The sequence below is a fragment of the Monodon monoceros genome, unplaced genomic scaffold, assembly GCF_005190385.1.
Source record: "Monodon monoceros isolate NGI ecotype Baffin Bay Population unplaced genomic scaffold, NGI_Narwhal_1 Super_Scaffold_22, whole genome shotgun sequence".
NCBI classification, from domain to species: domain Eukaryota; kingdom Metazoa; phylum Chordata; class Mammalia; order Artiodactyla; family Monodontidae; genus Monodon; species Monodon monoceros.
Window position 1 is genome coordinate 113,993,756 of NW_021703779.1, and position 25,836 is coordinate 114,019,591.

General features: G+C 39.3%; 1 protein-coding gene across 6 annotated transcripts in view; it reads right to left on the reverse strand.

Moving 5' to 3' along the window:
- The window catches only part of ARHGEF6 (Rac/Cdc42 guanine nucleotide exchange factor 6), an 88,562-nt gene that overhangs the window by 36,831 nt on the left and 25,895 nt on the right, over positions 1-25,836 (reverse strand). For all 6 annotated transcript variants that reach the window (XM_029240143.1, XM_029240141.1, XM_029240144.1 and 3 more), the window contains 3 exons: positions 10,826-10,920; positions 7,521-7,616; positions 5,898-6,020 (listed from right to left, as the gene is read on the reverse strand). In XM_029240143.1, the coding sequence (XP_029095976.1) occupies positions 5,898-6,020; positions 7,521-7,616; positions 10,826-10,920 (314 nt within the window). The remainder of the gene's footprint in view (positions 1-5,897; positions 6,021-7,520; positions 7,617-10,825; positions 10,921-25,836) is intronic.

Here is a 25,836-nt window from a genome sequence, read left to right on the forward strand (position 1 = left end):
AAAAAAAAAAAAAAAAAAAAAAAAAAAGTGGGCAAAGGACTTGAATAGACATTTTTCCTAAGAAGACATACAAATGGTACATGAAAAGATGCTCAACAACACTAATCATCAGGGAAGTGCAAATCAAAACCACAATGATATTTTATAATAACTATAAAAGGAGTATAACCTTTAAAAATTGTGAATCACTATATTGTACACCTGTAACTTATATAATATTGTACAGAAACTATACTTCAATTAAATATTACATTAGTATTTGTTTGAGGAAAAGAGATACATGACCCTTACTACATGAGATTGTATACATTTAAGTAGAGAAGTGTAATAGTTACTGTAAACACACACACACACACACACACACACACAATGAGACATCCCCTCACATCTGATTAGGATGGCCATTATCCAAAAATAAATAAATAAATAAAGACAAATGTTGGCAAAGATGTGAAGAAGTTGGAACCTCTGTGCATTGTTGGTGGGAATGTAAATTGGTGCAGCCACAGTGGAAACAGTATGGAAGTTCCTCAAAACACTGAAAATAGAACTACCATTTAATCCAGCAATCCAACTTTTGGTTATTTATCTAAATAAACTGAAATCAAGGTCTCGAAGAGACTTTTGCATTCCCACAGCCAAGTCGTGAAACAACATAAATGGCCATTGATGAATGAATGGATAAAGAAATGTGGTATGCACATGCCTACCTCTTTAAAGAGAAGGAAATCGTGTCATATGTGAAAACATGGATGAACTCTGAGGACATCATGCTATTTACCACAATAAAAATAGAAGGAAAAAAAGTGGAGGCAAAATGAAACTTCCTTAGGCAAATAAAAACTGAGGGAAACTGTCACCAGTAGACCTCCTATCAAATATTGTTAAAAGAAGTGTTTCAGAGAGAAGGAAACTTGGACCTACATGAAAAGGAAGAGTGTCAGAGAATAATAAATGCAGTTAAAATAAAATCTTTTTTCTTATTCTTAATAGATCTAATAGATACCTGTTCAAAGTAATAAAAGCAACAGTATATTGAGTGATTTTATGTTATGGATACATGAAATGAATGAGAACAATAAGAGATGAGGGGAAAAAATTTAGAATACTCTGTTATAAGGTACCTGCATTACCTGTGAAATGGTAAGTGTTATGTGAAAGTGCTGTTAGGTTAGTTGTAAATGGATATTACAAACTCTAGGGAAATCACTAAAATTTTTTCAGAAAAAGACAAAGAAAAGAAGAGAAAATGAAATCATATAAAATGTTTAACTAAAACCAGAGAATGCAGGACTTCCCTAGCAGTCCAGTGGTTAAGACTCCGTGCTTCCACTGCAGGGGGCAGAGGTTCAATCCCTGGTTGAGGAACTAAGATCCCACATGCCGGGTGTCACAGTCAAAATTAAAAATAATAATAAAACCACAGAAGGCAGTAAAAGGGGGGCAGTAAAGAAAGAACAAGGGAAATGAATAGAAAATGGTTACAAACATTTTAGATATTAATCCAACTATAACTATAATCACTTTAAATATGAATGGTCCAAATATGTCAGTTAAAGGACAGAGATTCTCAAAGTGGATTAAAAAAGCAAGATTCAATTATATATTGTCTACAAGACACAGACAGATTATAAGCAAAGGTATGGAAAATGAAATATTAACAGCAATCAAAAGATAGCTGGATTAGCTATATTAATTTCAGAAAAAGCTGACATCAGAACATGGAAAACTATCAGGGATAAAGAGAGAGAATTACAGAAAGATACAAGGGCCATTTCTCCAACAAGACAAAGCAATCCTTAACATGAATGCACCTAACAACAGAACATCAAAATACATGAGGCAAAAAAAAAAGTGATAGGACTTCCCTGGTGGTGCAGTGGTTAAGAATCCACCTGCCCACCAGTCCCCTCCACCAGGAAGCCTACACAAGCCCCTGAACCAACCTTATCCACTGGGGGCAGACACCAAGAACAACGGGAACTATGAACCTGTAGCCTGCGAAAAGAGACCCCAAACACAGTAAATTAAGCAAAATGAGAAGACAGAGAAATACACAGCAGATGAAGGAGCAAGGTAAAAATCCACCAGACCAAACAAATGAAGAGGAAATAGGCAGCCTACCTAAAAAAGAATTCAGAGTAATGATAGTAAAGATGATCCAAAATCTTGGAAATAGAATGGAGGAAATAAAAAACATTTAACAAGGACCTAGAAGAACTAAACAGCAAACAAACACTGATGAACAACACAATAAATGAAATTAAAAATTATCTAGAAGAAATCAATAGCAGAATAAATGAGGCAGAAGAGCAGATAAGTGACCTGGAAGATAAAATAGTGGAAATAACTACCACAGAGCAGAACAAAGAAAAGAGAATGAAAAGAATTGAGGACAGTCTCAGAGACCTCTGGAACAACATTAAACGTACCAACATTCGAATTATAGGGGTCACAGAAGATGAAGAGAAAAAGAAAGGGTCTGAGAAAATATTTGAAGAGATTACAGTAGAAAACTTCCCTAACATGGGAAAGGAAATAATCAATTAAGTCCAGCAAGCACAGACAGTCCCATACAGGATAAATCCAAGGAGAAACACGCCAAGACACATATTAATCAAGCTATCAAAAAATAAATACAAAGAAAAAATATTAAAAGCAGCAAGAGAAAAGCAACCAACAATATACAAGGGAATCCCCATAAGGTTAACAGCCGATCTTTCAGCAGAAACTCTACAAGCCAGAAGGCAGTAGCAGGACATATTTAAAGTGATGAAAGGGAAAAATCTACAACCAAGGTGACTACCCAGCAAGGATCTCATTCAGATTCGATGGAGAAATTAAAACCTTTACAGACACACAAAAGCTAAGAGAATTCAGAACCACCAAACCAGCTTTACAACAAATGCTAAAGGAACTTCTCTAGGCAGGGAACACAAGAAGAGGAAAAGACCTACAACAACAAACCCAAAACAAGAAAATGGCAATAGGAACATACATATCGATAACTACCTAAAATGTAAATGGATTAAATGCTCCAATCAAAAGACATAGACTGGCTGAATGGATACAAAAGCAAGACCCGTACACATGCTGTCTACAAGAGACCCACTTCACATGTAGGGGCAACGTAATATATTAACAACCACTGAGTTCTACACTTTAAAATGGTGGATTTATGGTATGTGAATCATATCTCAGTAATGAATCAAGTAACCCAATTTAACAATAGGCGAAGGATCTGAGTAGACGTTTCCCCAAATGAAGGTACACCAATTACCAATAAAGCACATGAAAGATGCTCAACATCGTTAGTCATTAGGGAAATGCAAATCAATATCAAAATGAGATATCGTCACTTCATACCCTCTAGAATGGCTATAATCAAAAAGACTGATGATAACAAATGTTGGTGAGGATGTGGAGAAAATGAAACCGTCATAAATTGCTAGTAGGAATATAAATTGGTGTAGCCACTTTGGAAAACAGTCTCACAGTTCCTCTAAAAGTGGAATGACGCAGCAGTTTCACTCCTACGTATCTACCCAAGAGAAATGAAAACATAGGTCTACACAACGACTTGTACATGAATCTTCATAGTAGCACCATTCACAGTCCGTATGTCCACAAACTGGTGAATGGAAGAACAATATGTATCCATACAATGAAATATTTTTCATTGTATGTATGGCAATTTAAAAAAACAATGTACTGTTAAGTGCAACAACATGGATGAACCTTGAAAACATTATGCTGACTGAAAGAAGCCAGACACAAAAGGCCATATGTTGTGTGATTCCACTTAAATGAAATGTTCAGAATAAGCAAATCCATAGTGACATAAAGTATTTTAGTGGTTGCCTTGGGCTGGCAATGGGGAGTGACAGCTAATGAGTATAGGTTTGTCTGGAGAATGATGAAAATCTTCTAAAATTGATTGTGGTGATGCTTGCACAACTCTGAATATACTAAAAATAATTTAACTGTACACTTTATTTTTTTTAATTTTTTTTTTGCTGTACGCGGGCCTCTCACTGTTGTGGCCTCTCCCGTTGTGGAGCACAGGCTCCGGACGCGCAGGCTCAGCGGCCATGGCTCACGGGCCCAGCCGCTCCGCGGCATGTGGGATCTTCCCGGACCGGGGCACAAACCCGTGTCCCCTGCACCGGCAGGCTGACTCTCGACCACTGCGCCACCAGGGAAGCCTAACTCTCGACCACTGCGCCACCAGGGAAGCCTAACTGTACACTTTAAATGGGTGAATTGTATGGTATGTGAATTATATCTCAATAAAGTTACTATATTAAAAAAGAAACGGTAAAATTTTATTTCTTAAGCTGGGTGGTGGGTACATGTGTGCTCATTTTATGATAATTCTTTAAGTTTGCATTCAGATTATTCACTTTGTAGGTGAAATACATGTGTTAATAAAAACATTTTTTTTTTAGAAGTCTGACAGACCTGGATTCTAATTCTGACTCAACCACTTAACAGCTATGAGTACTTGGGCAGATTACTTAAGCTTCTAATGTCTTATCTGTAAAGCAGAGATGATGGTAATAATAGTAACTCCCTCATAGGCTTTTACATCATGTGCCTGGCACATTGTCAGTGTTATTTTTAGCTCTAAGCAGTTGAGCCACTTGCCTAAATAATCCAGAGTCATGGCTTCTCTTTCTTTAAACTCCAACTTCCATATTTGCTATGCCACAAGAGTTCACAACTTTCATCAGGGAAGTAAAATTCACCTTCAAGTAGGACCTACTGAATTCTACCTTCAAAATGCCCTTACGTAACAGCTCTATAAAGCCAATCAAGCTCCTAATGAACCAGGACAAAGCCAAAGTTTCCATCACTTCTGAGGGTTGTTGTCACCCACTGTTCCAGCCTGGGTCTGGGAGTACAAGTCAAATTAAGAGAAGAATAATCTTTTCAGTCTTGAGCAGCCTCCAGAATCATGTCGGTTCTGAATCTAGTCTCCGAGTTCAGTCATAAGAGACTCTGTGTGTTGGTCTTCCTATTGTCCCACCTGGATTCCTAGCACATGGCTTCAAAGTCCAAACTGTGTCTTCAAGCCTATCCTACAGAATTCTGGCCCAGATGAATGTATCAGTGAATGTGTCAAGGGTGAGTCGTCAGAGTGTAAGGAAGGGTAGGAGAGATGTGAGCTTATCTGGGTCCCTTGTAAGGACTCTTAAAGGAGATACTGTGCTGCTGTTCTCCATGAATCTGAAACAATTTATATTCATGTATAATTGTCATCAGAGACCTTTGCTTAGAGTACCTGACACCCAGTTCACAGGGTTAGTTTCCTTCCACCTTTCCCTGCTGATACCTGCCTTTTAGCCATATTACTACTTGAAACTTCCTCTACCAGACAAAGGGAGAGTGAAAAAGAGATGAACCTAGGCAGCTTAGCTCTGCAGCAACTTGGATAAAACATTCACTGGGATGGGGAAGGCTAAACCATTGGCTCTGAATAGAATTTTACTTCAAGAAAGCCTTCCCTGACCCTTCGTTCACTCCACACTTTGATACCATGTTCAAAGTCTCACAGCTTCCTTTTAATTACCCTTTTCTAATACAACATGTTTACAACATTTAATTTCATGTCTATTTCTCTCAAGAGTCTATGCTCCATGAGGGAAGGGACCTTCTCTTCCTTGTTCACCACTGTATCCCCATCAACTACTATAGGACCTTGCACATAGTAGGTGCTCAATAAATTATTTGTTGCATGAATGGACAATAAATCCATATAACAATGAATCAATTTCTGGTATGATGAATGGGGATAATCAAGAGTTCAGTGGGAGATCTTGGATTTCCAAATGAGGTAGTCCTGGGAAAGGATATCATTGCAAAGCAGCTTTTTGGGGAAAATGTTAATGATTTACCTGTGCTGGGTGAGTACATTTACAGCTGAAGGATGATTTGCACAGTAAGCCAGATACATAGATTTAAAATGAGGCATGAGGTTCAGTAGACAACCACCTACTTTGTGTTGGTTTTCTGGAAACCTGTAAGCAAAACAGGTGAAACACAGAATGTAAAATAGGAAACGGGATAAAGGAAGATGATTCCAATTAAACCTGGCAACACGCAAACCTTATGAATTCTTTTGCCAAAGTTAAAAAGAAACTTCTATATTATAACCATTTTATCTATGAAATGCAAGTTCTTGGCCACTGTTTTAAACTCTAGCCACCAAACATAGCTCCAATATATAGGGTCAGATACTTATTTGGAATTACTAGGGTTTTTTAAGATGCTTATTCAAATTATAATATTCAAATTTAGCCAGGCACACTAAATATACTCTTGGCTAATTTGCATGAAGTTCAAGTACAGACAAAACTAACTGAATCCAAAAATGACACATCACAAAGGAGTATTATGTAGTCTTGGTGGCCTGGTGTTGCTAGGCAAGGTGACATCCAGATGTTTAGAATTACATGGCACCCATTTTAGTTTGCAGAAAAATCAAAAAAACACAAGAAAGAAAAAAAATTACTCGGAATTCCACCATTCAGAGATATTTATTATAACAATGTTGGCATATTCCTTGGACTCTCTTCTACATGTTTCCATATAAAATGAAAAGCAAAGATTACAAATCTAAATAGTAATCTGCTCTTCTCACTTAGTCACCATCTTTCCATACCAATAATATGGATCCCTATCAGCATTTGCAGTGGTTCCTCAGGTCTCTTTACAGGGGGTTCTCACCAGCTTCGTCCCTGGACAACCACCCGTGTCTCATTAAGCTCAAGAAACAGGCAATTGCCCCAAATTCCCTATAGACGATGAAAGTCACCAATTCTCCGAGATCCACTACTTGGAAAACGAATCTTGCTCCAGAAACATATTGCCTGATGATCATCACAGTTCATTCTGCACTTCAACGAGCTAGCTAGCCATCAATGACGCGTTGTGGTTCACATAAAGATATTACTTGGGGCTTCCTTGGTGGTGCAGTGGTTGAGAGTCTGCCTGTCGATGCAGGGGACGTGGGTTCGCGCCCCGGTCTGGGAAGAGCCCAAATGCCACGGAGTGGCTGAGCCCGTGAGCCATGGCCGCTGAGCCTGCGCGTCCGGAGCCTGTGCTCCGCAACGGGAGAGGCTGCAACAGTGAGAGGCCCGCGTACCGCCAAAAAAAAAAAAAAATTACTTAGAAAAGTAATTCGCAATGTACAAAAGAAAAATATCTAATCGATGACAAGGGCATCATCCATGGTCGATTCAGACCTTATTTGTCAATATGATTTTTAAATAAAGTGAGAAATAACTGACCAGATGTAGAGTCCTGATAAGCAACTAGTGGGTTGACTCTGTGAGTACCACCACCTAGTAGATTTTCTCTGTACTGGGGCAATTTATCAAAGTTGGAATAAATGTATAAATGCATAATAACTGCATAAATATCAAGTGCCCCTACCTAAGACAACAGTTAAAAGAAAACAAAACACACCAAAAAACCCAATGTTGCTAGCTATCCTGATGGCGACGTGCGACACTTACTTTGAACATTCTTCCAAGGCTTGGCAGAGCGTCTGTTGAAACGTGCATACTTCCTCGAAGTTTCCCAATAAAGATGTAAATTCCACAGTACTCAGACTGAAAAATATATATATGTAGTTTCAGTGAAGAGAACTTGGGGATGACTCTAGTTATCTATCTCTAGTCTAGTTAGCTGATAGTTTGCTAGTAACTGGCAAATGGGAGAAGGGAAGCAATCCCTATACTTTAACTTTAGGTTTTTAATTGACACCAACTCTGTGATCTCAAGCAACTTTCTAAAGCTTCTTTCCTTGATTTCCCTTTTCCATAACAAGAATAATGATCCTAAAGAAAATGAGTGTTTATAAGGGACATTTAGGTATTTTACAAAACAAGGAGTAAATGAATAACAAGTGCTTAACATCTAAGCATCTACAGAGAACAGATTGGTGGTCGCCAAAGGGGGGGGAGGGGGGTGGAATGGGGGTCAAAAGGTTCAAGCTTCTAGTTATAAAATAAGTAAGTCATAGGGATGTAATGTACAGCATGGTGACCATAGTTAATAATACTGTACTGCATAGTGGAAAGAGTTGCTGAGAGAGGAGATCTTAAAAGTTCTCATCACAAGAAAAAAAATTTTGTAACTGTGTGTGATGATGAATGTTAACTAGATTTATTGTGGTGATCACTTCACAATATATACAAATATAGAATCATTACACCGTACACCTGAAATTAATATAATGTTATATGTCAAATACATCTCAAAAAATATCTAAGTATCTAAATGGGTAGAATACATCATAGCTGGGAATAAGTGTAAAAACTTTTGAATACTCTCCTCTAGAGGAGCTGGGAAAGTTAATTGGAAGACATTACATGTGCTATTCATAAATCAACTAAAGGAAATCTTGAGCGGAAATAGGAGGGAAGAAAATAGTACTGATGTGTTTGTTTGCTTTTGGAATGGAATGGAGTCAAACACAAACTGAACCATTTTAATCCAGTGCCTCTGTACTAAGAATTTTCTCATCCTTTCTTCCCCTACCAAATAATAGGTGATAAAAACAAGAGCCAGCACTAATACAGCGCTTAACACTGAGGTAAGCATTTTACAAATAACAACTCGTCTTAACCTTACAACAACTTTATGAGGTAGGTACTATTGCTGCCTCTGTTTTACACATAGGGAAATCCAGGCACAGAGAGGTTAAAGCAAATCAGCCAAAGTCCTAAATCCAGTGAACGGTGAAGCCAGAATTTGAACCCAAACATTCTAGCTCCAGAGTCCATGCTCCTAACCACTTTTTTTTTTTTTTTTGCGGTACGCGGGCCTCTCTCTGCTGTGGCCTCTCCCGTCGCGGAGCACAGGCTCCGGACGCGCAGGCTCAGCGGCCATGGCTCACGGGCCCAGCCGCTCCGCGGCATGTGGGATCTTCCCGGACCGGGGCACGAACCCGTGTCCCCTGCATCTGCAGGCGGACTCCCAACCACTGCGCCACCAGGGAAGCCCCTAACCACTTGTTGAGAGAAAACTTTTCTGAAGATTTACTTAAAAGGCCAATGTCTGCCACATGTTCTTTCCCCTTAATAATACAAGGGGAGGGTTTCCAGGAGAGTAATTTTTGCTGACAAAGAAAAGGAAGACCCAAAAAGACGTTACCAGTAACCCCTAGAGTATAAAAAGCACCCAGTTCCTCTGCTCTGATGCCCTCCTGAACCACAAGCTGGAAAACCCCTCTCATGGGTGTCAAAAGTGAAACCCTTTAGCCAGCTTCCCTGGCTGCTGTTCCCCCATAGCAGCAAGAACCTGACTGGGGGCTTATCTGGACCCTTCAGGATCAAACAATAAACAGTTCCCTTTGCTCAAATCACTTTGGGGTCTACAAGGCAGAACCAATGGGAAGTGACTAGAACTGCATTTTGAATTTCCTTGGGAACAGTGCAGTTCTGACTCGGGTCTCTCATCTCCTCTGCCGTGGCTCTTTTCTTTTCCTTTGACTATTTCTTGATTGCTAATCAGTCACTCCTCCATTTGAAATCTTACCATCTTCGCTGCCAGGGTTACCACTTCAGTTCCCCTCTCCTCCTCTGCCTGTCACCTCTAGAACACGGAACCACGTTTTACTCGGTGGCCGGAGATGCAGTGGGTTGAGTCTGGCCACTGACTGACCGTGTGATGGGCAGGACAGTGAGCCTCTCCGGACTTTGTTTTTTTTATTTATTCAGTGAGGATAGTCATTTCTTCCAGGGCACTAGACCCAGTGATTCACTGAGGTTCCATTCAGCTCTGAGGGCTATGATTCACAGAGCACTTCATGTTTCACATAATAATAACAAAAGCCGCTTTGTTGTTGATCATTTAAACTCTGACAAAACACAGGAATACGAAATCCCTTCATACTGAAGTAAGATTCCCATAGTGCCATGAAAATAACCGAGTAGGAAATTTAACAGGACACTATGCCTAAGCAAGCATTATTTAGGAAAAGGGAGAAAATAGTTAAATACATTAAACTTATTTAAGCCTGAAGCCAACAGTTTAGGCAATTGTTTGGCAAAAATAAACTCTTAAACTGAGGTACAAGAAGAAGTTTTTGTCCTCCATTCTATGTATCGACTGCTAAATTTACCATTTGACTTATAGATCATAATCTCCAGTAAAGTTTAATCCATTAAAATAAAAAACACACATAAATGCAGTTAGCTATTATTTGTTACATATGCCAGGCCTACAAGCACTAAAAAATGAACGGTCAATATTTTTCTTTTGTGAAAAGTAAGTTTTCAATTCAGGCCTTCAGATTTCTAAGACCAGGATAAGGTTTGAATATTTTTAACGCCTCTTTCTCATTCACTTTTGCCTGGTGAAATACTGGCTTGAATTGCTCTTAGGAAGATTCACAAAATGCCACGCTTTTTCCATTCTGGGAGCGTGGGAAAGAGTTTCTGCCATGGCAAGCCAAGGTCAGAGCGAGCACAAGAATTTCCAGTGTCTGTGCTTTCTGCATAAAAACACCAGCAAGTCCTTTTTCTGGAAGGGAAAACTAGATGTACCACTTCTAAAACGTACAAGATAAAAATGGTGACAGACAGAAAGGCAGATCGGCTCATTCCCTCCACAGCCAGAAGAGAAAGAAAGCCAAGCTCTCCAAAAGCTACATCTTGCATAATTTCTGTTGCCCTGACCATGTTCTTGGCAACCTGTAATCTGTGGAAATTCTTCTAAAGGGCAAAATCAATTATTCAGTGACGTAAGAGTAATGACTCCATCTACTGACATTATCTTGCTTTGCTTAGCGAGAGGTTTAAAATATAAATCTTACTTGTTATTGGACTGCAGGGGTCTTAAGTAAGTAACAAGAAGAGACTGAAGTTCTTTAGCATACTCTTTTTCAGTGTCCAAGATATTCTGTAACACCTATGGAGAAACAAAGGTCAACGTATTGTAACTGTCAGAAAAGTCCAAGGTAAAATAGAGTTTTAGATCTTTTAACCAAATTATCAGGAAAAAAAAGTCCTATTTATTCAGCTAGCACTGTAAGTAAGGAGCACAAAATCTGAATGCACTTTGTTTCATTCTAGTAAACTACTCTAATAATTGCATGACAACTGGTTATACTGCATAACTCATACGAACACATTTTTTCAGAATTACCCATAATTGGAGGGGCCTTGCCATTTACACAGTACTACTCAGAATGCTTTCATGTGCTTTAAATCATTTTATCCTCAGCAAAGGTCTCAGCTAACAAAGGATCATCATTCCCATTTTATGGATGAGGAAATTGAGACCAGCTACCTCAAGACATAGAGATTCAGTGTCAGGATAATTTCATGATAACTGATGTCAAACATCAAAAAAGATTTTTTTATATTATGTTCTTGAGAAAATCTTTAGGTGACAAAATCTGAGGACACTGAATTTTTAAGCAGTTAAAGCTGGCTTTTTAATAAAGGTAAAAAGTGCTAGTATGAACATTTCAAAGAGAAAAAGAAGCTGAAATGTGAGGAATTTAACAAGGAAAATGATGCTTACCAGTATTATTAATGATAGCCAAATGAAAATCCTATCGGCAAAACAACCAATGTACAGGTCCACAACTTCTCTGCCCCCACCAACCCTGGGGTCACACCTCATTTCCCAGCCTCTTCTGGAGGCAGCTATAACCTTCATTCTAGGCTCCTAGAGATCACCAAGTTAATATTTTGGTGTATTTTCTCTCATATCTCCTAATCCATTCAACACAAATTTACTGAGTGCCTCCTTGGTGCCAAAGGCCATGCCTGTCCTTAGGGAGTTTCTACTCTGTCTTCAGAGGGAGCCATTAAACACGGGCTCACAAGACAATGTGAAGCATTCTTAGCCAGGAGAAGCCCCTTAGCCTACCAATATGCCAGACATATACTCACAAGACAGTGCATGATGATCTGCTATTGACAGGTGGAGTGGACAAAGCAATTGGAGGTCCAGGTAGCTGTGGGTTTTTTAGGAAACAACTGGACTGGAAGGTGGTCATCCAGGCTCTGCTACCAACGGACAGGTTGCTTCAGTTTTAAGGTTCATCTCAGATTGTGACATCTCACCTACCTCAGGGACCATTGTGAAGAGGTAAGTGTGAGACACTGTACAGGTAGGTGCTGGGTGAGCTGGGAAACAGTCCCTCCAATTTAAGGGGTTAAAAAAGGTTTCTCAATGGCAGCACTATTGATATTTCAGAGCAGATAGCTCTTTGTTGTGAGCAGATGCCCTGTGCACTGTAGGATGTTTAACAACATCCCTGGCATCTACCCACCAGATGTCAGTTGCATGCCACCCCCTACCCCATTATGACAACCAAAAATGTGTCCAGACATTGCCAGATGTCACCTGAAGGGCAATATCACTCCTAGTTGACAAGGACATAGGCCACAGGGTGGCTTCAAAAGCTAGGGCTTAAGTTGTAGCCCCTCCTCCCAGCCACTCATGTCTACTTTCAGTTTCTCTATTCCTCAGGGAGGAATGCCTACTCTCTAAAGGTGTAAGTGTAAATTTAAGGGCCTGGAGGTACCAGTGCTCTGTGAAATTAATCCAGGAATGGAACAGAAATGTTACCCCTATAGAAAGTCGAAGCACAACAAAGGAAATTAGAAACTATCTTGAGATGAATAAAAAAGAAAACACAACATCAAAACTTATGGGATGAAGTTAAAGCAGTTCTTAGAGACTGTAAATAGCTGTGAATGCCTACATCAAAAAGAAGAAAGAGGACTTCTGGTTTCCAGTCCAGCATTTAAGGCATTTGGAAGTCATCACTCCATCCTAAAAGCAAGTAAGCAGTTGAACAACTAGAAAAAAACTTTGCTTACATCTGTCAGGGAATTGAGGTCACAGGCAAAAATGGTACACTTAAAATTGGAGAGACAGACAGGCAGATAGAGAATCATAACTTGCTGGACCAGAAGACCATGAGCAGAAGCCTCCGTGGGAAGTGGTATCAGGGTAGGAAAACCTGAACTGTAATTGATGAATTGCTGGGGGCTCAGTGCAGAAACATCTGAGAGTTAAAAACTCTAGGGGGTCCAGTCACAGAGGAGCACACCCACACTTCTGTGACATTTACCTCCAGAAGCTGTACCAGGTCATCACAATGAAGATAGGAGGAGAATCTCCCTTGTGCTTCAGGAGAGGGAAGGGAAAAGTAGCCATTTTGAAATTTACCAGAGCATTCTGTTCTTCATAACAAGGTCTGCCCTCAAGAGAGAAAGTATTTTACCAAACCCTAACCTATTGGGGTTTTATCAGAGCCTAATATACCTAGGGGAAGAGAAATACCCTACTCCAGCTCCCTCTAGCCTTCCTGTCCTATCTAAGGGAGGGGAAAAAAGACTGAGAAACACTGCTGCAGTTCACAATCTAGGGACATAAGCTCACCAAAAGCCTGAGACCTAATCATAGGACTTGAGAACACTTCCCCTGACCCCATACCTTACCACCATATTACTAAAGGCCTATTTACTGCAGTTCCTCTTACCTAGTACATCACATCTGGCTTCCAACAAAAAATTACAAGGCATATGAAAAGGTAAAAAAACACAGTTTGAAGAGACAGAGCAAACATTAGAACCACAATCAGATATGGTAGGAATATTGGAATTATCAGACCAGGATTTTAATATAACAATGATTCATATGCTATGGGCTCGAATGGAAAAAGTAGACAACATGCAAGAACAGATGGGTATTGTAAGCAGGAATAAATACTGAGAAGGAATAAAAATGAAATGCTAGAGATCAAAAACACTCTAATAGAAATGAAGAATGCATTTGATGGGCTTGTTAGTAAACTGGACCACTGAGGATAGAAGCTCTGGGCTTGAGGATGTGCCAATAGAAACTTTCAAAACTGGAAAGCAAACAGAAAAAACCCCTGAAAAATGGAACAAAATATCTAAGAACTGTGGGACAACATCTAAAGGTGTAACCTATGTGTGATGAGAATACCAGAAGGAGAATAAAGAGAGAAAGGTACAGAAGAAATATTTGAAATGACAATGACTAAGAATTTCCCCAAATTAATGTCAGACACCAAGCCACAGATCCAGGAAGCTCAGAGAAAACCCAGCAGGATAAATGCCCCCCCCCCGCAAAATGTCCCCTAAGCACACCATATTCAAACTCCAGAAAAATCAAAGATAAAGAAAAAAAATCTTGAAAAAAGCCAGAGGATAAAAATACTTTACCTACAGAGAAGCTAAGATAAGAACTATACGTGACTTGTCAGAAAGCATACAAGCAAGAGTAGAGTGGTGTAAAATATTTAAAGTGTTGGGGGAAAAAACCCCCACCAACCTGGAATTCTGTATCTTGTGAAATTTTCCTTCAAAAGTCAAGCAAAAATAGACTTTCTAGGACAAACAAAAATTGAGGGAATTTTCTGGCCAGCAGACCTGCTTTGCAAAAAGTGGGTTTGTTTTTTTTTTAAAGTTCAGAGAGGGATTTCCCTGGTGGTCCAGTGGCTAAGACTCCGTGCTCCCAGTGCAGGGGGCCCAGGTTCAATCCCTGGTCAGGGAACTAGATCCCACATGCTGCAACTAAGAGTTCGCATGCCACAACGAAGATCCTGCCTGCTGCAACTAAGACCCAGCGCAGCCAAATAAATAAATATTTAAAATTTTTAAAAATTAAAAAAATTAAGTTCGGGTGGGATAGGGAGGGTGGGAGGCAGATGCAAGAGGGAGGGGATATGGGGATATAAGTATACGTATAGCTGATTCACTTTGTTATACAGCAGAAACTAACAGAACAATGTAAAGCAATTACACTCCAATAAAGATGTTAAAAAAATAAAATAAAAAATAAAGATCAGAGAGAAAGAAGATGTTATAGGTTAGAAACAGATCTACATAAAGAAAGAAAGCATGAAAGAAGGAATAAGTGAAGATCAAATAAAAACTTATTTTTCTGTAAATCAACTATACCTCAATAAAAAACTTTTATTTTTCTTCTTAATTGATCAAACAGATAACAGTTTGTTCAAAATAATAATAGAAACAATGTATTAGATTATATATATATATATATAATGCTTATGTGTGCTTATGTATAAGTGAAATGAATGACAGCAATGATACAAGGGATAGGAAGGAGGGATTAGGAACACTTTGTTATTGTAAAGTACTTGCACTTGTACCTGTGAAGCAATACAGTGTTATTTGAAAGTGGACTTGGACTAGTTCTAAATGTATATTGCAAACTCTAGGGCAATCACCAAAAAAGTAAAAAAAAAATTCTAAAACTACACAAGCTACCAAAACTGACTCACAAAGAGGTAGAAAATCTGAATATCTCTATAACAAGTAAAGAGATTGAATTAATATTCAAAACAACTTCCCATAAGTTAAAGCCCAGGATGAGATTGCTTTATTGATTAATTCTACCAAAATTTTAAAGAATTCACATCAATCCTTCACAAACACTTAAAATCCTGGAAAAGAAGAGTGTACAAAGTTAGAGCGTATACTTCTCAATTTCAAAACTTACTAAAAAGCTTCAGTAACAACACAGTTTAGTACTGGTATAAAATAGATACATAGACCAATGGAATAGAATTGAGAGTCCAGAAATGAACTCATGGTGAACTTATTTTTGACAAGAGTGCTGTGAACTTCCAATAAGGAAAGAAAAGTCTTTTCAAAAAATGGTTCTGGCTAAATGGGAAAAGAATTTGATAAAGAATAGATACATGTATATGTATAATTGAATCACTTTGCTGTACACTTGAAACTAACACAACATTGTTAATCAACTATACTCCAATACAAAATAAAAAGTTTAAAAAAAAGGTATATAAAAAGTGGTGCTGGGACTTCCCTGGTGGTGCAGTGGTTGGGAATCCACCTGCCAATGCAGGGGACACGGGTTCGATCCCTGGTCCAGGAAGATCTCACATGCTGAGGAGCAACTAAGCCCGTGCGCCACAACTACTGAGCCTGTGCTCTAGAGCCGGTGAGCCACAACTACTGAGCCCACGTGCCACAACTACTGAAGCCCACGCGCCTAGAGCCCGTGCTCCGCAACAAGAGAAGCCACCGCAATGAGAAGCCCGCGCACCGCAAAGAAGAGTAGCCTGCACTCTCCGCAACTAAAGAAGGCTCACGTGCAGCAACAAAGACCCAACGCAGCCAAAAATAAATTAAATAAATAAAAACAACCAAAAAACAAAAACAAAAAACACATGTACCCTTTGATTGTGCAATCCCTCTTTAAAGAAAAAAAAAGTGGTGCTGGGACCACTGAATAACTACATACAAAGAAAGAATTTGCACTCCTACTTCACACCATATACAAAAATTAACTCAAAATGGATTCAAGAGTTAAAACTACAAAACTCTTAGAAGAAAACAGAGGAGGAAATCTTCCTGATCTTGAATTCAGCAATGGATTCTTGGATGACACCAAAAGCACAAGCAACAAGAGAAAAAATAGATAAACTGAAATTCATGAAAATTGAAAACTTTTATGTATCACAGGACATTATCAAGAAAGTAAAAAGACAACCCACAGAATGGGGAAAATATCTACAAATCATATATTTGAAAAGGTTCTACTATTCAGAATATATAAAGGACTCTTACAACTCAACAATAAAAATAATCAGTTAAAAGTTGGCCAAGGATTTAAATAGACATTTCTCCAAAGAAGATATACAAATGGCCAATAAGCACATAAAAAGATACTCAACATAGTTAACCATTAGGGAAATGCTAATCTAAACCACAATACTACTTCACACTCATTAGGGTGGCTATAATCAAAAGAAAAAATAGAAAGAACAAGTGTTGGTGAGGGTGTGGAGAAACTGGGACCCTCATACATTGCTGGTGGGAAAGTCAAAAATTGTAACTGCTGTGGAAAAGTTTGGCAGTTCCTCAAAAAGTTAGAGTTATTATATGACCCAGTAATTCCACTCCTAGAGAAATGAAAACATATGTCTGTGTAAAAATTTGCACATCAATTTTCACAGCAGCATTATAAATAATAACCAAAAAGTGGAAATAATCCAAAGGTCCATAAACAAAACCTGGTATATATCCATAATATGGAAGATTTATTCCGTCATTAAAAGCAATGAAGGGACTTCCCTGGTGGTCCAGTGGTTAAGAATCCGCCTTCCAATGCAGGGGACACAGGTTCGATCCCTGGTCGGGAAACTAAGATCCCACATTGCTGCGGGGCAGCTAAGCCTGTGCACTCTAGAGCCTGCGCACCACAACTAAAGAGCCCGCGCACTGCAACTACAAGCCTGCATACCACAACGAAGATCCCGCATGCCGCAACTAAAACCCGACACAGCCAAATAAATTAATTAATTAAAAAAATACTTTCCTTCTTTAAGAAAAAAAAATGAAGTACTGATACATTCTACAACATGGATGAACCTTGACAATACTATGCTAAAAAAGAAGTCAAACACAAAAGAACAAATATTGTATGATTCAACTTATATGAAACATCCAGGATAGGGAAGACCCATAGAGACGGAAAGTCGATTAGTGGTTGTCAAGGGCTGGAGGGAGTGACTACAAACGGGTACAGGGTTTCTTACTGGGGTGATGAAAATGCTGGAAAGTAAGATGGTGGTGATCATCACACAACTCTGTTAATTTACTAAAAATCAGTGAATTGTACACTTTAAAGTGGTGATTTTTGTGCTGTGTGAATTATGTGTCATTATAGTTGTTATTTTAAAGTCAAAGCACAAATTTCTCATCTGTTAATAGAAACTTTTCTGTTTTTTCTCTGACTCCAAGTCCTCATCCAGTAGTGTCCTTCCAAACTCAAATGTGTCCATTGTTAGCGGTCTCTGCCCAGCTGGGCTGCTGTTCATTGCAATGTGTTAAATAATCATTTATACTCATGCTCAGCACTAGGATTCATTTTTTTATTCTTAAAAATGGAGAGAGCTGCACTAGAATTCAAGAGTACCACATTTTATTAAGAGGTAAAACTCATACGCAGATTACCGTTTTAGCAACATTTGTCTACAGTATTTGTATTGGAGGAAAAAGAGGATGGTGGCCTGGCTTCCCACTTATGTTCAGGAGAGAATGAAGTCATCTCAACATCTCCTTTGTTCACATTTTTCTAAAGAGACCATGTCTGGTAATGAGCCATCTCACATCCTCAACCTTGCTTTCAAGCACTGTTGTCTGTAACTGTCACACTACCCAAAGTATAATGTCCATTGAAAAAAAAGAAAAACAAAGTAAAAAAGAAAACGAAACAAAACAGTCATTGCCTGAGGGAATTTTAAAATTAGAAAATTCACGGACATTATTTATATCAAAAAATGTGATTTTTAAGACAATTAAACATCACTGCTTTAATTCCATGGTTGCTATAATTCAACATTCCTCCCCCCATTGAAAGTTTTATTATTTTAACTTCCTTTAAAATGCTATCACAGGTAGTTCCTTTAAGAGAAAGCACTAAGATGTTGCAAGAAAGGTGCCAACTGTCCTGCTCCAGTGGATTTATTTGCTAGGCGAAGCAGCACACTTTCTAAGGGTTCCATCTGTGCTGGAACCACTCATATGGGACAAACGGAGGTAGGAAGGCAGACACTCCCTGCTGCCTTTGAGTAAGTTCTGGAGAGCTGAATGGAAACATACACTAAACTCATATTGTTGCAAGTCTTGAGGGTGGCTAAATGCTGACTTTACAAGCTAAATTGACACAAGTGATTAATGAGTCCTTCATTAAATAATGCAAAATTTGTTTGAATGATGATGCACTAAATAGCATTGCCCTTGCTGTGGTTTGATTAGTGGAAATGCTCATCAGGGTGGATGCCTGGGATTCTCTCCCAAATTCACTTGGATTTTTATTGCTTTCCTCAATCTCAGAAGACCAACTGATGAACTGCGGAGACTGGTTCTTTATTTTTCAGGCCACAGGGCATCTACTGTAAAAGGATAAAAAGGGAAGCAGACAGAGAAGGCTATGTGTTCCCAAACAGAAGGCCTCAGTGGTGAGTCAGAACGCAAACAGTTTGGCAGGCCAACCAACTTCGGAGCAGTACAATCTGATCGAGATGAAATCCACTCAAATACTAAAATGGACTGTGTCCAGACATTGCCTTTGCCTCTCTGACTCCATCTTCACAAGGACAACAGACTATCCTTTTGCTCAATTAACCTCTGACTAAATTCAGAATAAAACAGATGGTGAGAAGCCATAGAAAAAAGAGGTGGAGGCCTTTTGTACCTCCATCCTGGGCTATTGATTTTCCAGTAAAATATATTTCCTCCATTTCCTGGAAAGGCTTTAGAGTGAGTTCATTTTTATAACTCTGTTTTCCATACGGGAACAAGTCATATAAGTCTGAAGAAATTATTTTAAGAGGCTAAAATGCATAAACAAAAGCTGGAAACAGAGATACATCCCATGATAAAGGAGGATTATAATGGCCCCAGGAAACCTTAATCTAAGCAAAACCATCATATTATAGGAATTCTGAGATAAGTATGATGCCTGCAAAAACGGGTTCATGTTGGTAAACTCCTAGAAGATGGGTAAAGGTAATACACTACGGTATTTATGTCATATTTGACGTATATGGCAGAAGAGCTCGCCTGTTTACATTCAAGTGCAGTGATCAATTTCACCCCCTCCAGGTCCTTGGTTTTCACATAACAAGCAGCACTCTTGCCCTGTTATGGACAGATTCTGCAAAACAGAGATGAACTCTGAAAACTCTTGTCACCTCCCTGACCTCAGATGGAAGATATGGATGAGTTAGGCAGGAAATGGGTAGGTAAAAAAGAATAGGGGATATAGAGAAGGAATAACTGGATAGATGTGTAAGGTAGTTTAGGCTGGTGGTTTTAAAAAAGGGAGGGTGCACAGAGGTTTTTTAGGGCAGTGAAATTACTCTGAACAACACTGTAATGGTGGATACGTGTCATTATACATTTATCCAAACCCATAGAACGCCCAACACCAAGAGTGAATGGTAATGTAAACTCTGGCCTTTGGTGCTAATGATGGGTCAATGTATGTTCATCAGTTGTCACAAATGTCCCACACTGGTGGGAGATGCTGATCCTGGGGGAGCCTGTGCATGTGTGTGGGTAGGTGGTATACAGGACATCTCCAACCTTTGGATCAATTTTGCTGTGAACCTAGAACTGCTCTAAAAAATAAAGTTTCTTTTAGAAGGGTAGATAAGCACTAGAAACGCAGAGAAAATTCAGGGTGGGAGCAAGTGGGTAAATAGATGAGTGAGAGAGAAAAGGGGGGTAAACAGAAGATGGGTGGCAGAAGCAAGAACTACAGGAGGCTTCCTGGGATTCTGATGTGATTGAACGGGTTTCAGATTTCTTCCCACCATTCCGACCGCACGGAGGTTCTGGTAAGACATCTGCCACACGTTACAATAAAGGAGAAGAAAGTTAGAAAAAATAAATAATATTGGCCCTTACTGATTATATTTTCCTATTTGGATGTAGGGAAATGTCATCTCTCACTCTGCAGCTAGATGCTCATCCCCAGAGTTCAGTACAGGCAGACCTCGTTTTATTGCGTTTTGCTTTATTGCGCTTCACGGATATTGTGGGTTTTCCACAAATGGAAGGTTTGTGGCAACCCTGCATCAAACAAGTCTATTGGCGCCGTTTTTCCAACAGCATTTGCTCACTTCACGTCTCTGTGTCACTTTTGGTAATTCTCGCAATACCCCAAACTTTTTCATTATTATTATATTTGTTATGTGACCAGTGATCTTTGATGTGACTATTGCAAAAAGATTACAACTCGCTGAAGGCTCAGATGTTGGCAAGCATTTTTTAGCAATAAAATTTTTTTAAATAAGGTGTGTCCATTGTTTTTTAAGACAATGCCATTGCACACTTAACAGACTACAGTAAAGTGTAAACATAACTTTTATATGCACTGGGAAAACAAACAACTCATGTAACTCGCTTTACTGTGATGGTCTGGAACTGAACTGGCAATACCTTCGAGGTGTGCCTATATTAGGATTATTGTGAGTCTGGCCTATTTGTGGCAGCACGAGGGACTGCATTCTTACATTGGGCTGCACCAGTTGCAATAAATAAGAATTTCACCCTCCGAGAGGCATTTTGATGGGGATAGAAGAGAACGCAGTCCATTCTGTGACCTGCAGGGACAGACTGCAGGCACGCACATTCTTGCCTGGATGAATGTGCTCACAGGGTTCCCCCTGCCTGACTTCCCTTCCAGCTCTTCTCTGCTTATCTAAGTCCTGACATGGCGTCAATCCTCTCTCCCATTCAACCTTTCCCTTTATTGGTTCTCAAATTTTAGTTTAGTGAGTATCAGCTCACCTGGGGGGGATGGAGAGAAGGGGGCTGAGGGGGTGTTAAAAATGCTGTTTCCTGGGACCTATTGCCAGAGATTCTGATGTAACAAGCCAGATGTGGAGACCAGATATCTGCAGTTTTAACAGTCTCCCTGGGGGCTTTCAAATGCAAAAGATCCCCCAACCACATTTGGAGCAACTCATTTTAGGACAGTTTATAACTTGACATCACTGTCTGCCACGTGGCTTATACCATCATGTCTGTCCTGTCTTCCCAGTGAGACCATGGGTGCCAAGACCTAAGCACTGCATGCAAATTAAGCCTGACAACTAAGCTACATAGATTCCTCTTTCTTTTCTTTTTTTTAGTTTTATTGAGGTCTAATTGACAAAAATTGTATATATTCAAGGTATACAACTTGATATTTTGATATATGTATACATTGTGAAATGATCACTACAATCAAGCTAATTAACACATCCATCACCTCTCACAGTTACCATTTTCTATTGTTGTGCTTATTATTATTATTTATGTTTTAATCCCTCCTGGCATGTAACATCAACTTACAATAGGCAAAGAGAGCCAATGAGAAGATTATTAGAAAAATAATTCAGAGAAAATGATATGCTTTTCCTCAGTAGTGAGAGTTTAACAAATGGCAGTGAATTCTGAGGACAATGAAGGAACCAAGGTCAGGAGCAGCAAAAGCCTCTAGGCTGCCATGTCCCTAAAGGATGAGCTAAACTCTCATTCAAAACAACGGGCCAGGAGAGGCCAAGCCTCAGTTAGATGCATTAAACATGCCCCTCTGAAGAAGGCAGGAAGGAAGGAAACTACTTTTTGACATGTACTGTTTACATTATCATTCAGTGCTAAATATTTTGTATTTTGTTGATGACTTCCTTTTAATCCAAGGTTCTTTGAGCTTTAAAAAAAAAATGCCTCATGGCAGATGCAGGTCTGAGTTGGGTACCCCATGCCACTTGTGATGACACCAGAGAACTTCTAAACATTTCAAAACTGATGTGCCACCAGAAGCATATCGAGGCCTAAACGGGGATGAAATCAGCAGACAATCCCTTGGAAACCTGAAAAAGGGGAGAGAACGTCTGCAGACTTGCAAATTCCAAGAGGTCTCTATCCTGCCCAAGTTTACAGGATACAACAGTTAATTTTATGTGTCAACTTGTCTGGGTCACGAGGTGCCCAGATTAAATAATATTTCTGGGCATGTCTGTGAGGGTGTTTCCAGATGAGATGAGCCTTTGAATCAGTAGCCTGAGTAAAGCAGATTGCCCTCCCCAATATGTGTAGGCATCATCCAATCTGTTGAGGGCCCATATAGAACAAAAAGGTGGAGGAAGGGAGAATTTGCTCACTCTACCTGACTTCTTGAGCTGGGACATCAGTCTTCTACCCAAGGACTGGAATTTACACCATTAGCTCTCCTGGTTCTCAGGCCTGTGGACTTGTACTGAACTACACCGCCATCTGTCCTGGGTCTTCAGTTTACACATGGCAGATCGTGGGACTTCTCAGCCTCCATAATCACGGGAGCCAATTACTTACAGTAAATCTCTTTATATGGATCCTGTTGGTTCTGTCTCTCTGGAGAACCCTGACTAATACACATGACCAAAATAAAGGAAGCATTTGGACTAGCAAGGACTCGCTGAATGCAAGAGCATAAGAACAGGTCTGGTCAGCGACAGTATTGTCAGGGTCTGAGAATAGAAAAAACTCCATGAAGGAGAAATAATGAAGAATACATAATTTCTGTTTAAAATACACACACACACACACACACACACACACGTCATAGGCAATATATATGTATATATGCACACACGTGTGCACACACACGCACACGCGCACACACACATAGACATCTACCTCAAAGAAAGATTGTCATGAGATTCACCAAGATGTTAATAGTGATCATCTCTGAGTGGTGGGATTACAGGTGATATTTATTTTCTTCTTTATACTTTTCCTGAACTGTCTGATTTTTTAAAAAATCATTGTTTACATAATGTTATGTAGTCAGAAATGAAATACTTTGTTTTTAAAAAAATGAAGTAAAAATCAGTCACTACTGCCCTTATAGTACTAGCAACAGAAAATGTCTACAATTAATGACTCTTAGAGAGGATAAGAGTTAATATAAGATCATATGGGAAATAAAATTTGTTACATTTTTACCAAAGAAAAAAAGATCAGATGGGGACGTCTTACATGTGGGTGAACTTGATTTTCCAGGTCTCCAAATACTGTGGGTGAGCTAGAATTATTTTGGTTTGTCTAAGGTATTCAACACAGATTGGGAGGGCAATCAGAACACTCAGAACATATTTTGAATTAGTTGCTGCTAAAAATTTGCCTAAATACTCAAAAATGTGAATTAGAAAAGAACACCAGCAATCAACCCAAATCCCTTCACATGCATATCTAGTTACAACAACATGTCTAACTGGTCTCAATAATTCAGCAATATTTACACCACAGCTCTACAGTTCCTTCCCAGGCCATCATGGGCTCTCCAAGACCTTCTGTTTTATTAAGTTTGGTTTGAGACAAAATCTATCAAAATTTAAATACATATATATATTTTTTGGCTCAACAATTTAACTTCTAGGAATCCACCTCACAGATCTTTATATACTTTGCCAAAGTTACACATATAGGATGTTCACTGCAGAATTGTTTATAATTGTGAGGAACTGGAAATAATGTACATGAACTCCAACAGGAGATGGGTGATAGAAACTACAGTACAGGGGCTTCCCTGGTGGCACAGTAGTTGAGAATCCGCCTGCCAATGCAGGGCACATGGGTTCGAGCCCTGGTCCAGGAAGATCCCACATGCCACGGAACAACTAAGCCCATGCGCCACAACTACTGAGCCTGCACTCTAGAGCCCACAAGGCACAACTACTGAGCCCGCATGCTGCAGCTACTGAAGCCTGCACACCCTAGAGCCCGTGCTCCACAACAAGAGAAGCCACCACAATGAGAAGCCCACGCACCGCAGCAAAGAGTAGCCCCCGCTCGCCATGACTACAGAAAGCCCGCGGGCAGCAAAAAGACTCAACACAGCCAAAAATAAAATTAATTAAAAAATAAAAAAGAAACTACAGTACGTCCAGAGTTGGTATATAGTATATTTGGGGTTTACATAACGCCCATAAGAATCACAGAGGTTAGTCTGCCTTGGATAATCCCAGCATTTTAAATTGGTAGACTCAGCAGAGGCAGAGAGAGACTGAAAGCAGAGTGATGGTGTGCTCCAGGTCCACAGGGAGAAGCAGCTACGGTAACACTTTCACCTACCATTTGACTGTGCCCTTCGGTTAAAAATTAAATCCTTGGGGGTCGCCTGGAAGCTAAAAGTGGTCAGAACCAGAGGCAGGGGGGAATTATGTGAAGGTGGTCAAAAGGTACAAACTTGCAGTTATAAGATAAATAAGTACTAGGGATGTAATGTACAACATGATAAATATAATTGACACTGTTGTATGCTCTTTATGACAGTTGTTGAGAGTAAATCCTGAGGAGTTCTCATCAGAAGGAAAACATATTTTTTTATTTTTTAAATTTTGTAACTCTATGAGATGATGGATATTCAATGACTGATTGGGGTCATCATTTCATGATGTATGTAAGTCACATCATTATGCTGTACACCTTAAACTTACACAGTGCTGCATGTCAATTATATGTCAATAAAACTGGAAGAAAAAAAGGAAATAGAAGGTAAATAAATAATTGAAAATGATATAATGTTAAGTGACAACTCAGGACACAAATTGTGTATATAGTATGATTGCAACTATGTAATGATATATAGCTACATAGGTGTAGGAAAAAAAGGCATCAAAATATTGCCAGTTTAAAAAGAAAAAGTGATCAGGGATGAAGAGAGAAGGGAGCCTAGCTCTGTTGGGTAACGTTTTAACCTCGGAAGGTTAGAGGAAGAACAGTGACAAAATTATCCCCTATGATTATTGTCCAGGTTACCTATGAAGCTCCTACTTGATTTTTCATGCCAACTACTGTTCATGTCATCATTACAGAGCAAATTCACTGAAGAATGAAATTCCATTTTTTGAAACCAAATGTATAGAGAGGTTTAAAAACTGTTTAGGGACTTCCCTGTCAGTCCAGTGATTAGGACTCCACACTTCCACTGCAGGGGGCACGGGTTTGATCCCTGGTCGGGGAACTAAGATCCCACAAGCCACGTGGTGCGGCCAAAAAATAAAATAAAATTTAAAAATAAAAATAAAAACTGTTTATCCATGGACACAATGAAAGGAGCACATAGTACAAATGCACATAGAGCATTGGGTGAAAAGTGAAACTGTACTTCAGCTGTGATGGGGAAGATGACAGGGATACTAGACAGGGAGACTTAGAGGTCATGATGACTTGACCTTTTCATTGCTGACTGGGCCAAGTCTGGAAAGGAGACATGGAGGAAAGCAGAGAGTAGATTAAGGAAAAGGAT